Consider the following 13,797-nt stretch of genomic DNA (forward strand, 5'->3'; position numbering starts at 1 on the left):
TTATCTAGTTCTGTCTCTCTTCTCGAATTGATTTCTCTCACACTGATTCGCGGTCGTACTTTAATGGGTGTCATTTTCCTTACCGCGGCTCTCCTCGTAACTTTCTCTTGCGCTTCTTGTTTTCCGTCTGTTCTTTTATCTCCACTACTCCCTGCGTCTCTTTTTTCTCTTTTCTCTCATGACAGACTTATTCATCCGGGCTCAGTGCTAATGTCTGTGCATGAGACTACAGGCTGCTCCGGCGAGGCCCCGCAGCACGTCGCTTATGTGGAGCACGTCGTGGTCCGGGTTAACATAAGTCACGGTCGCCGTGGTGATCTCTCCATCACCCTCACGTCACCTTTGGGCACCACGTCGCAGCTGCTGGCAAACAGGTAACCGAGAGCGATGGTTTCTGCAGATAGTAACTGATAAACATCAAATCCTTCAAAAGCCGAATGTTTGAGTTTGACACATTTGTTAAATTAAAGAAATATTGGTACTTTTTGAAATATATAACACCGAAATGTCAAACATACCTGTTAAAATGATCAACTTCACCTTTGCTGAGATACTATTTAAAGCTGCTGTAATCAGTACTTGAGTGGTCACTGTATCTACAGCCCCTTGATCATTTTGATGTCTTTGAGCTCATCCTTTTGGTTTCCACTTGCAACCTTACTGTTTTGGTTTCCTATTAACTGCTCTCACCAGCAAGGTTACAAGCAGGAGTGGGCTGTTGTTTTCAGTGAAAAGGTTAAAAAAAACCCAAAAAAACTGAAGTGCACCGCCTGTGAAGCACCAAACAACAGACAGAGAGAGTTCGTGACTGGATGGCAAGGAGACTGGAGTATTTAGCCAGTTGCTGTGCAACCGCTAGAGATGTTAAGCTATAAGTCTTCACCGACCATTTAAAAATACAAATAAAGGGATGATTTTTAATTGCTCATGTTCTACTTTCATGACGCTTTTGATCTTTGTTTTCTAAAAGGTAATAATTAGTGTGGCATCGAGGTATTAGCTGATATCGAACAATCAGCACATAAGATGGCATTTAATGATCACAGTAAGTGTTAAGTCTAATTGTTGAATGTTGTCATTGTGTTTCTTAAATTTGTAAAGTCTTAGTTTAATCTATAGGATCAAGACATTCCTTTGTCTCTGACCACCTCTCCAGCCACTCTGTGCTGGGGGAGGTTTTATTGCAGATACATCCTATCTGACAGATCTGTTTCTTGTGATGTTGCCTCCTGCTTTTATGATCCTTTTAGTGAGCAGGAAGTCATGCATACAGAGACACACATACACACACAAACACACACATAGTGCCTTGTCTTTGTAACCAAGAGGGGTCCTATGAGGGGAGGTGCTTTTGCTGTGATGTGTATTGTAACAGTTTGTCAATAAATAGCTGCTCTTGGAAGGATTTGGGCTGGAGTCAGGTGAGGAGCGTGAGCTCCAAGAACTGGTTCTGACCCAAACTTCCCTCGTTAGCGAGCTGGTTGTTCTGTCTTGCGTTCTTCATGAGGAATAAGTCTCTAAACTAGCGGGGCTTGTGGAAACACAGACCCAACAGTAACCAAGTTTTACACACTCAGTTAATGGGGTTAAGTTAATGGGTCATTCTAAATTGCCCATAGGAGTGAATGTGACTGTGAATGGTTGTCTGTCTCTATGTGTTAGCCCTGCGACAGCGTGTCGACCTGTCCAGGGTGTACCCTGCCTCCTGCCCTATGGTGGCTGGGATAGGCTCCAGCCTCCTTGTGACCCTGACAAGGATAAGCAGAAAACAATGGATGGATGGATGGGCAGTGTGACTATGGTGTAGTGGTTAATGTGTTTGCCTTACACATGAAAAATCCCCGGTTACAAGCTTGTACACATTGTGCAAAATTAAATTTTATAACAACAAATCATAACAACAGTCACCTCAAGGCAGTTATCTGTGCCAAATCAATGAGGATCCATGTGCTGTGGTGACATCATAGGAAATAAAGGAGCAATCATGGTGCTTATTTTATCTTAAATAATTAGACTAATTTTTTGACACTACAGAAAAATCACAGATCTAATAATATTCCATGGAAAAAAGTAAACACACCCTTACCATTACAGGCTTAATTTCCTCCTTGTTGCTGGTTTGTATCGTTGTTTATGGTCTTTGGCATTTTTTACCAGCCTTATATGCAAAGTTCCTTTAGTTAGAAAATATTTGAAGGCTTTCTTAACTTGCCTGTTGTGATTCCAAAAATCCTGGTCTTTCTTTATATGCTTGTGACGTTTTTTATTTCAAATTAGTACCTCACAATGATTTTCCAGACAACAGACAATTTCCTCCAAGTGTTTCCAAGTGTTAAAGAACAGGTCATGTACAAGTTCAATAAAAAAAGAATAATTTACAGATGTTGTAAGTCCACATATTAGCCACAGTTGACCACAGAAAACATCTAAATCTGAGAAACTTTACTATTTCATGAATTATGTCAGCAATTTTGAATGTGATGGCAGCAAAAAGTCTCAAAAAAGTTGGTACAAAAGGACCAAAACTATGGAAAAGCAAGTTGTACTAAAAAGAAACAGCTGTTACAACTAATTAGGCTAAATGGTCAGTAAGATGATGGCAGAAGCAGTCTTTCAGAAGTAAAGATGAGTGGTTTAGTAGGCAAATTGTGGAAGAATTGGATAATAAACATAACATTTTCAACATGAAATCGTGAAGACATCATCAAAAGTCCCCAGGGATCTGGAGAAGGACCAAAATCCACATTGGATGCTCCCACGGCATTAAAGACGGGCATCATGCTGTCATAGAAATGTCTGCGTGTGCTCAGGAAGACTTGGAGAAATTGATGTCTGTGAACAGTTTGCTGTGCCATCCACAAATGCCATTTGTGGATGGCACGGTGCAAAAGAAACCATATGTGAAGATGATCCAGAAATGTTGCCCTTCTTCTCTGAGCCAAAGCGCATTTAAAATGGACTGAGGCAAAGTGGAAAACTGCTCTGTGGTCAGATGAATTGAAATTCCTTTTGAAAAACGTGAACACGGCGTCCCCTGGACTAAAGAGGCGAGAGACCGTCCAGCTTGTTATCAGCGCTCAGTTCAAAAGCCTGCATCTCTGATGGTTATGGGGTGTGCATCAGCGCCTATGGAATTGGCAGGTTGCACATCTGGATAGGTACCATCAGTGCTGAGAGGTATATACAGGTTTTTAGAGCAACATATGCTCTGAAAGTCTTTTTCAGGTAAGGCCACACTCATACATAGAGAGAGAGGAGAGATTAAAAAAACACGCAGGAAGCAGAAAAGATAGATTACAGGTGAGCACAGGAGGACAAGAGGGACTGTGACGATTAGATTTTTTCCATGTGATTGACTGATTTTTTTAAAATGTGAAAATGACTAGAAAACAGGACTGCATCTTTCTTATTTGCCCTTTCATACAGGACTGAATGTTTATTGCTTCTATTTTATTCTATAGCATTTTCTAGGGGATGCGCTTGCTTTTTCATATGAATGTATAAATCATTTACAAAAAGCTGAAGCTGTAATGTATTTATGAGCCATGAATAAGAACACAACAAAGGGATTTGTCACGTACCCGGTTTGCCCTCCTGAAGAGACCCACGTTTCCTATCTTTGATTCAGATAAAGCTGAAAAAATTAAGGTGATTTTGCTTTTGTGTCTTTAGCAAACACATCCCTTAAATCATCATATAACGAGTAGTAGACGAAGCAGCAGCGTGAGCACGGTTATGTAATGTTTTCGTTTAGGCCTCTTGACAACTCCACCGAGGGATTTCAGAACTGGGAATTCATGACAGCTCACTGCTGGGGGGAGCAGGCAGCAGGGGAATGGACTTTGAAAATCCAGGATACTCCCTCTCAAAAGAAAGACGGCTCCAAACTAGGTCTGCTCTTCCTCTTTGTAACGTCTCAATATTATGAAACATGCACTGAACCTCGGCTCGCTGCAGTTAAAATACAGGGCTGGGCCTCGCGGGACAAAGCCTCTTATCTCTCTGCTGTTTCACAGGGGTGCTGGAGAAGTGGTCCCTGGTGATTTATGGCACGGCGGAGCGCCCGTATCCTGCGCACCGCGAGCGAGCCAGATCAGCTGAGATTCCGATGGATAGCGATCTCAGCGAAGAATACAGCGGTGAGTCATACACCCTGCATCTTGATAGTACTAAGCTTTCCCTTGTTCTATCTCCGGCCTCTCAGTCAGCAGCTTAATGAACTGGGATGCGGTGTATGCTTAATGTGGCAGGCTCTTACATAAATACAGAATAAAATCAGCAGTCTGAATAACTTCTCTCTTGTGATGTGACGTGATGCTGCTGTGACTTTGCGAGTGTTCACCCTTGCAGGACCCTGCGACCCAGAATGCAGTGATGATGGCTGTGAGGGGCCAGGCCCGCAGCAGTGTGTCACATGCTTGCACTTTTTTCTCAAGTTCAAGAACAACACAAGGTTAGCACGACTACACAGCACAGAGCTATTGGCAGATCCACAGTATGTGGCTCACACAATATGCTTTTAAAAAATGAATCGGGTTTATATATTGTGTCAAATCGTTGTTGAAGTTCACAGGTTTCTGTGGCTATGATTTTAATTTACACATAAGGACAAAATTACTACTAGCCCCTCCCCTGTATGAAATTTTACATTTTTGTCGAAAATTTCTCAGTTTAGGTTTTTGTTTGTTTGTTTTTTCTAAACATACTGGTTTTCTTCAAAAGCATAAATTCTTTTGTTAGCCCCCTGAAAAACTGACCTTTTCATTGAGTCACAGCACAAACCACTGATGTGGTTTAACTTTATAGCTTAACTTTATGGATATGCAAAGTTATCACAGCCTTTCTAGAGTGTCAGTGACTGGAGTGTGAAGCATTATCAAGACATTCAAAGAGAGCCACACATCTGGCAGATGTAGGAAACAAAATATTTCAAAGATCCTGGAAAGAAAACTAGCGAGAGACTCCATAATAACTGCAAAGACTCTAATCAATAACTAATAGCCAAATCAGGAATTATAATCACAAAAGGGACAGTGACTAGAACTAGGCACGGGAGTGGGCCATGAGGTTGCAGACCAAAAATAACTTCACTGCTGCAGAAGAGAAACCTTCAAGCCAGACTGAAGTATGCTAAGGACAACCTGGAGAAAGACTATGCATACTGGAAGGGCATCCTTTGGTCAGGTGAGTTGATACTTGAGCTCTTTGGCCACATAGATGTTGCTTATGTTTGGAGAAAGACAAGAGAGGCAAACAACCCAAAGAATACCATCCTGACAGTTAAAACATGGTGGTAGGAGTATTAAGCTGTGGGGATGCTTCCATGCGTCTGGAACTGGGAATCTCATCAAGGTGGAAGAAGTGAGAAAGAAAGAAGGATGTTTAACCATCTTGACTAGGACTACCCCCAGGAGACCAAAGTGACGGTTACTGACTGGTCTGCACAGAGCCCTGACAGATCTGAAAATCTGTAGCTCCAGGTCTGTGCCACAAGAGCATGAAATCTGGAGGAGCTTGAGAGACTCGCCAAAGAAGAATGGGCCGGGGTTGCTCAGGAGACGAGTGTGAGATTTACTGAAAACTTCAGGCTGTTATCCAGCAAAAAGGACACATGGCCGAGCATCAGGGGTCTGGTAATTCTGTCCTTGGTAGTTTTTGGATTTTATGAATTAATTTTGCTTTTGATTGCACTAAAAACAACATTTTGTTCAAATTAAATTAACTAATTTATTTACATGTACATTTTCCATGTAATTTTGTTACAATGTTAAATTTCCGTTTAATGGAATCCAGTCAAATTAAGATAACTCTATTTGTATACATTCAGTTTATAACAAGCACATTTCCTTAATTATTAATTACTTGAATAAATAAATCTTTGATTCTACATATTTCAGTTTTATTTCAGTCAAAATTATTGCTTCATGCTTATTTAGGGTGAAAAATAGTTTTTATTTGAGTGTCCTCATCTCAAAAATTGACCCGCAATATAATTTTTTCCACTCCGAATCAATAGCAACACCTCTCGTCCTCTGTGTCCTCTGGTTCATGGCTGTCCGATAGGTTGTGCGTATCAGGATGTCCCAGGGGATTCTGGGGTGACCGTCGGCGTTGTAAGAGGTGCTACGCCTCCTGTGAGAGCTGCACTGGAAGTCGGAGTGACCAGTGCACTTCCTGTCAGCCTGGCCATCACCTGACTGAGGGGACCAATACCTGCACAGCGATCTGTGGGGAAAACTACTACCTCGACCACGGTTGGTTCTGTTTTGTGAAATTCTTTGTGATTAAATTAATGCGACAGAAGAAAAAAATCCTTGACTGGGTTACAGAGGAGCGGTTTGAATGCAGCTGCACTAATGAATAGTCAGTTGACATAACTGCAGTTGAAGGTATGTGAGTAAGATTGATTAATGGCTCTGATGTGTATACTCCATGCGTATTGTTTGATTTCCCCACAGATGCAAACATGTGCAGAAAGTGCAGTGAAAACTGCTTGAAGTGCACCTCCTACAGCATCTGCACAGAATGCAAACCACACACAAGGTGAAACAAACTCTCTGATGATGCTCAAATTAACTGCTCGGTAAACACCACTCCTTCTCCCCTAAGCCTCTGAGAATACTGATTCTCCCCACAGATGCGAGCAAACACACACACACAAACCCTCAGCAGAATCATAACATTTCTAGAAAGATAAGTTTATCTTAATCGACACTTTGCTGTATCGCTACTTGAAAGGACAAAACATCTCGGACAAAGAGTTCAAAGTTTCCGGAATAAAGCGTTCACTGACTCAGTTCACCGAGTGTTTGTGGTGGTGTTGCTGTGGGATGAAAGCAGTGACTCATCCGTTTTGGTGTCACATGATTGACTGTGTGTGTCACGGTGCCACATGCTCGCTCCATCCTCTCTAGTCTACAGGGGAACCGGTGCCAGCGGAGCTGCGCACCCGGATTCTACCACGACCCGCAGGAAGTCGCGTGCAAGCCTTGTCACCAGGCCTGTGCTACCTGTGCAGGTGAGAGCGGGGGTCAAAAGTCACATTTTGGTTTTGGTTTTTACTGCTGCCGTTTGCATTGCTCCTTTATGTCCTTTATCCAGTAATCCAGTTAAGTGTGTGTGTCTGCCTCATGCTGCACCAGGTGCAGGTGTTGAGGCGTGCAACACTTGTGCAGAAGGCTACTTGATGGAGGAGTGGAGGTGCGTGTCCTCCTGCAGTGCTGGCTTCTACGCCACAGAACCAAACCCAGAGATAGCTGATGGGCACAGGATATGTAGGAGGTGAGCTCACTGGTGTGTGTTCAGGTGTGGGAGGTTTGTTTATCTGCTGGTGGCAGGCCTTATTCTGGTGTTGGCTTGCACGTGTGTTTGTGCTTGTTTTGGCACTCGTGTTTGTTGTTGCTGTGCGCCTGTATGGAGTGGGGTTTAGTTATTTTTTCTGCGTGTGTGGTCAGGATTTTTGTGTGAAGGGTTCACTTGTTCACTCTCTGTGCTCCTCTCTTCAGGTGTGACGCCAGCTGTCTCACCTGTGTGGGGCCGAGCCGATGGAACTGCAGCAGCTGTTCCAGCGGTCACAGCCTGCAGAGGGGATCGTGTGCTGCTGACACCGAGTGCACGGACGGTCAGTCGGCCGTCTTCCACGTTTTATTCTTGACACGTTTGGTTCATAAATTTAAATGATATTTAACACAGAAGCAAAATCCATTAATATGTGTCAGTTTAGCATGAAATATGTATTCTCATCTCTGAGTCATTCAGATTTTTTTTTTTTTTAACCAGAAGTCATTCAGCCGTGGCACATGAAAGCCACCTCTGCTATTCATTTCTGAGTCAGTGTGCTTCTCCTGCTTTCTGTCTAACAGGAGAGTACCAGGACAGTAACGGGGAGTGCCACGCGTGCCACGCAACGTGCCTGAAGTGCACAGGGCCGCAAAGCGAAGACTGCATCAGCTGTATTTCTTCACAGTGAGCTGGACTTGACTGTTTTAGATTGAGTACATGCCACTGTTTCTCTATAATACATGATATTTCGCTGGGTGTGAGCCTGAAATAATATTTCCCAGATGAATTGTTATTGCCATTGTTTGCAAGCTAGTAAAACATTGATTCTTTCTATGTAATATGATGAAATAAGCCTTGGTATACAGCTGATACACTTATGACAAGGTGATTTATATATGTATATATATATATATATATATATATATATATATATATATATATATATATATATATATCCCCATCAAACCTCTTGATAAATAATTATTTCTTTTTATTTTAACGTAAAAATAGCACAAAAAAAGAATGTGTCTGTTTCAAAGCTTCAACCTGAGAGGATTATCTGCTGCTTTTCTTTGTCATGTGCCACTGCAAACTGACTAACTCGGGGTTCAGGCAACCCTCACAAACTACAGATGTACTCCACCCAAGCTGCCCACTTGGAGCAAAATATAAATAAAGCACAAAATGTGCCATTTATGGTCTGTAGGAAACTGTACCTTAACACTTAATTACTTAATGAAGCATCATCCTATCACCCTTTCTGTTCCTGTAATCCAAGTTCTGACTCCATGATTGGAGGGAGCTCTGTGAGGGAGATAGCATCTGTAAAAGGACTCCACTTCTTGTCATGAATGAAGCATACAGCTCGTGGCTATTGTTGTCATGCTGCTGACCAGATGTCTCCCTGATGCTCCTCATGGATAAAATGTCAAAAAAAAGACTCCCACATTACCCACATTTCAGCCAACATTCCCACCCATTCTTCTCCTCCTCCCTTTGTCGGCACATCCAGCTACATCTGTGTAAATGCACCATATGGTACACGCTGGGATTTAAATGAGTTCAGCTCATTTACATACTTATAATTCATATGTGTTGATTTTGTGATGTTGATGTTGCCTGCTGCAGGGCTCTGGATGAGGGCCGCTGTGTGGTGGGATGCGCCAGTGGGAAGTATCAGTCGGGTGGCCGGTGTCACCTGTGCGACCACACCTGCGCCACGTGTGTGGACGCGGGGCCTGCCAACTGCACGAGCTGTGACACCGGTGAGTACGAAATGAATAGCTCGTGGTAAGTGTGACGTGGTGTGTGAATGGAAACCTGGCTGAGACATTAAAAAGATGAAAAGGAAGGAAAAATGATATTTTGTAAAAATAAAGCCACAAACTCCCCAAGGGCTACACTAAAACTTTGAGATTTAGGCTGGAGCCTATACCAGCTGTCATAAAGTGAGAGGCATGGTGCACACCATGTATAGGTGTACAAACGGGTTTGTCCTTATTTTCATGCGCCACCCTCCCTGACTCTGTCTTTATTGTTTCTCACACTCTTCATGAATACATCTGGAGGCCCCGTGAGCCGCAGGCAGTCCTCACTGAGGCCTTCCCCAGCCACAGATTAATGCTTAGTCCGTTCACCATTCTCTTAAAGAAATGGCCTCAAACCTAACTACAGACGTGGCTTTCTAGTGAAATTGCTGTTTATTCTCCAGATAAGTTTAAGGTGGAGCGTTACCTCTATAAAGGCATGTGTCTGGACGCCTGTCCTGAGGCTTTCTACCACACCAAGCAGAGGACCTGCGAGCCCTGTGTAGACCACTGCCGACTCTGCACAGGCCCCAACCACTGCCTGAAGTGTAACTCCTCCTACTATGTCTCTGATGGATCCTGTGTTAAGCTGGAGTGTGGGGAAGGTAAGCAAGGTTGCATGTTGAGGAGTGTTTAAGGAGCATTGTTTCACATCTGTCCACACTGACCTCGCGCTCTCACCCTGTCTCCTGTCTCAGGTGAGGTGGAAGACCCAGATTATGACGACTGCATGGCCTGCGAGCAAGGCTGCAAGAAGTGTGTCCTGTGTAAGTCACAACCCAGTAGCCATAATAAATGAATGTCGCCCACAGTGGAAAAAAATTAAGGTGTCCCCGCCCCTGTAGGTCCTCTTTTTTAAAAAAAAAAAGGCGGCTGAATTTTTCTTTTTCTTTTTTTTGTCTGCTTTTGACAGATAACCCCAGGCATTGTCTGTCCTGCATTGAGGGCTTTTACAAGTAAGGCTGTGTGCCTCGCTCTCACCGTGTGTGATCTCGCCACTCTGGGCTCACTTCTCTCTTTCATTTAATCTCTGAGCTAATGCAAAAGACCTCTGCTTGCAGTGAGAGTAGAGCTCATGTTTGTGTGCGATGCAAACATCAACCGCTGCTTTTTGTCGTCAGTTTCCAGGATGGCTGCTACAAAAACTGCCCGGCTAAGACGTACAGCGTAGAAGAAGAAATGACCTGCGTTCCGTGTGACGACAACTGCGTGAGCTGCGATGAACACGAGTGCTACTGGTGTGAGAGCGACCTCTTCTTATTAGGTAATTTGCCCCCGTTGGGTAAGACGTTAAGCTACACTCAAAGAATATTTTTTGCCCATATAAACACTGAAACAATCATTTTGCACAAACTACAACTAAAATCTATAAAATCAAATTCATTATTCATTCAAATAATTATTCATACAGGAAAATATGCTCAGTATAAACTAAATGCATACAAATCAATTTGCAATTTATATTTCATTCGACCAGATTCCATTAAATGTAACATTTTTACATTGTAAGTATGTAACAGAATTATATGGAATATATAATCTTCATGTAATTAAATTACTTACATCAGCATTTTGGGGATAAATATTTTTGGAGTTTGTAAAAGATTATTTACATCATCGTTATTGAAGTGCTATAAGTTATCAGCATGGACAGAGACCCTGTCATCATTTGATTTGCAATGAAATATGAAATCTTTTTTAAGAGTAAAGCATGAGAGTAGATGGATTTTTGTGATGCGTGCCATTAAATGCATTAGTATTATAACTAGATAGAAAATATAATAGGCAAGTAACTGGATAGGTCAATTAGTGCACAAGCAAACAAAAACTGAAATATTATTTTATAAAAATGGCATATCCATCCATTTCTTAGATATAGTGATGGAGGCTATGTAGATGGTTGGTCTGACAGAAGAGGATGCTAGGGAGAGGCAGGTGATCTGCTGTAACTCCTAAAGGGAGCAGCTGGAAGATGAATAAGATCCATTTTCTTCCACTTATCCAGCTCAGGCCCATGAAGGGTGTGATGGAGGGTGACAATCCCAGCTGACATAGGGCAAGAGTCAGAGTACACACTGGACAAGTCACCAATCTGTTGCAGGGTGACAAAGAAACACCTATGGCCAGATTTTAGAATTTTTGGAGGTTAGAAAAGAAAGAAAAGCTTTGAGACAACATGGATAATCCACAAAGGACCAGTTGGACCTCACCAGTCCTCCCAGTCTTCAGTAAAAATAAATTTTTTTCTCACAGATGGTTAGTCATTTATTAGAGCAATCATTAAAAACCAATGCAAATGACTTATTTTTTCATATATTAATATATTATTAATTATATTAATACATAGTGATACTGTCTTTGGGTAATTTAGTATTTTAGTAATTCTAAACTTTTTAAACTGATGTGTGAAACTGGTGAAGGCTGCTTTAATGTAAAGTGCAGCCTGCCCACCTGGATCACATGAAGTACTTATCAGAGGCTACGTTTTTTTTTCCTCAGAGGGGAAGTGCGTTTCAGAATGTCCGGATGGTTTCTACGGCGATGAAGACTCCAATAACTGCGAGGAGTGTCACTCGGACTGTGTGACATGTAGCGGCCCCGAGGACGAGGACTGTCTGTTGTGTGAGGAGGGAAAGGCGCTAGAAAACGGAGAGTGTGTGTCTGACCATAAGGTCTGTCCCATTAAGACCTTTCTCAGCGGTGAGACTAATACTTGTATTCCACTAATCCATCTGTCTGCCCATAATGAATCAGGGACTTGGGCACTTTCACAGGAGCAGAAAAGAAATCTTGGAGGGTAATTGGTCTGTGTGCCACTGTCCCTGAACTCTGTACCAACTTAAGTACCCAAAAACAGAATGCATGTCAGCCAGACACAGAATTAGAAATAATTGTATGCATTGAACATTTTGTTCCCTTCGCAAATTAGTTTGACAGACCTTAAACAATGTATGGTAATTAGTTTGAGGCAAGACATCTTAATTATTAGAAACTTAAATAACTCTGAGAAAAGTGCATAGGTTAATACAAAGATTGAAAACGAGCACAAGTTATTCTCAAACTTTAAATCTGAGCAATGACAAAGCTCAATTTAAGTTTCAAATGAGTACTCGTTTTAGGTACAAGTCTTCGATAGCTTAGAAAAGTTAGACAGATGAGTAATGTATCATCTGTTGAATCTAAATAAAAATCCATGATTATGTTGGAATTAGTTTTTTCCCACTTTGTGTGAACTGTAGCTGCATGTTTTGCAAACAAAGTTTCAGTATTCATCCCACATAGCAGACAGGTCTGGCCCGGATCTGGTGTCAAGCCTGCACTGCTGGCTGACTTCTAGCATGGTAAATGGTATGTCATCCAGATATGGGCCAGACCTGGCGTAGATGGCACTGTTTATGTGATGGCATGCCATATCTGTCCCGATTGTGGTTTGGTTTATGTGGCCCAGGCTCATAGAAAACAGGTCTGGCCTGGACCTGGCATCAAGCTGGCACTTCTGACTGACTGATGTCATGGCAGAGTGTATGTCAACCAGATGTGGGCCAGGTCGGGCAGTGATGTTCCTGTGTGTTTCTATTTTCATATTTTAGTTAGAAGACCCAAATGCCATGTTGCAATACTATACTGCTATAGTAGCCAACGTTTCAAATGCAGGTTTCTGAGTGTACGCTCTATCCAAAACCTAGTGAGGGTTTACTCATGTTTACCACTGGGTGGCTGTAGTTCAGGAGGTAGAGCAGGTCACCTACTGATCAGAAGCGTAGTGGTTCAATCCCTGGTTCCTACAGTCTGCATGTCAAGTGTGTGAATATGTATGAATGTAGTTAGGAAGCACTCAGTTTAGACAAAGTGTGTGATTGGGTGAATGTTGTATAGAGTACTTTGAATAATCCACAAGAGTAGAAAAGCGCTGTATAAGAATCAGTCCATTCACTGTCTGAACAGAGTGTTGTCATGTTACTTTTGCACTATTATGTTCCGGCACATGTTGTAATTACATGGCTTTATTAAGGTACACATTAGGCTGACATCTGAGGCCAGAGCTGAAACTGTTCTGGGCAAGCACAGGGCCAGCAGTGTGTCTGCAACTGGCCTTGTGCTGGCCCATGTGTGGGCCATCTCTGGCAAACCAGATCTGGGCCACCAAAGGGCCGTCATTCTTTGCGGTATGTGGGCCATGTGTAAGTACATTGTGTGGTCCAGATCTGGGCCACACCAATTTTGCTATGTGGGATGTTCTGATCGAGGTATTTCAGTCAAAAGTAGAAGCTGTGAAAGATTACTAAGCATACAAACTGACCACAGAACACAGATTTGCTGGGTCTGTCAAATAGTATAAAAGTTTCCAGGAAATTGTGACAAGAACTGTAGAAGTCACTGACAGTAAATAGTAATATTTTGACATTTTTACTGTTCAGACATGACCAAAAAATCTATTGAATTAAAACTTATTGAATTAAAACTTCTTTGTAGATGTTTTAAGAGTTTGGACCGTGTTAGCCTCACCAGCTTCAAAGATGGTAGCTGTTTCAGTTTCATCAAGTCACCCAGTTGTGCTAATAAGCTGGTAGCTCAAGTTTTATATAATATATAAACTGTTTGAATTAGACTAAACGCAATATACTAGCTTCCAGCGCATACACTTGCTGGCCACTTTTAGGTACACATCTACACATGTTTAGATATCTGTAACTGCTTATTAAAGCAG

The 13,797-nt window shown here is 42.2% G+C and overlaps 1 protein-coding gene across 2 annotated transcripts in view; it reads left to right on the plus strand.

Moving 5' to 3' along the window:
• The window catches only part of pcsk5a (proprotein convertase subtilisin/kexin type 5a), a 41,723-nt gene that overhangs the window by 11,535 nt on the left and 16,391 nt on the right, over window positions 1-13,797 (plus strand). For both annotated transcript variants that reach the window (XM_085168337.1, XM_085168338.1), the window contains exons 12-27: window positions 186-374; window positions 3,755-3,891; window positions 4,017-4,139; window positions 4,351-4,453; window positions 6,064-6,254; window positions 6,459-6,543; window positions 6,915-7,018; window positions 7,143-7,281; window positions 7,506-7,621; window positions 7,863-7,965; window positions 8,911-9,047; window positions 9,494-9,694; window positions 9,788-9,856; window positions 10,003-10,045; window positions 10,211-10,353; window positions 11,589-11,789. In XM_085168337.1, coding sequence (XP_085024463.1) covers window positions 186-374; window positions 3,755-3,891; window positions 4,017-4,139; window positions 4,351-4,453; window positions 6,064-6,254; window positions 6,459-6,543; window positions 6,915-7,018; window positions 7,143-7,281; window positions 7,506-7,621; window positions 7,863-7,965; window positions 8,911-9,047; window positions 9,494-9,694; window positions 9,788-9,856; window positions 10,003-10,045; window positions 10,211-10,353; window positions 11,589-11,789 — 2,084 coding nt within the window. The remainder of the gene's footprint in view (window positions 1-185; window positions 375-3,754; window positions 3,892-4,016; window positions 4,140-4,350; window positions 4,454-6,063; window positions 6,255-6,458; window positions 6,544-6,914; window positions 7,019-7,142; window positions 7,282-7,505; window positions 7,622-7,862; window positions 7,966-8,910; window positions 9,048-9,493; window positions 9,695-9,787; window positions 9,857-10,002; window positions 10,046-10,210; window positions 10,354-11,588; window positions 11,790-13,797) is intronic.

The sequence above is a fragment of the Neolamprologus multifasciatus genome, chromosome 7 (assembly GCF_963576455.1).
Source record: "Neolamprologus multifasciatus chromosome 7, fNeoMul1.2, whole genome shotgun sequence".
In the NCBI taxonomy this organism is placed as follows: Eukaryota; Metazoa; Chordata; class Actinopteri; order Cichliformes; family Cichlidae; genus Neolamprologus; species Neolamprologus multifasciatus.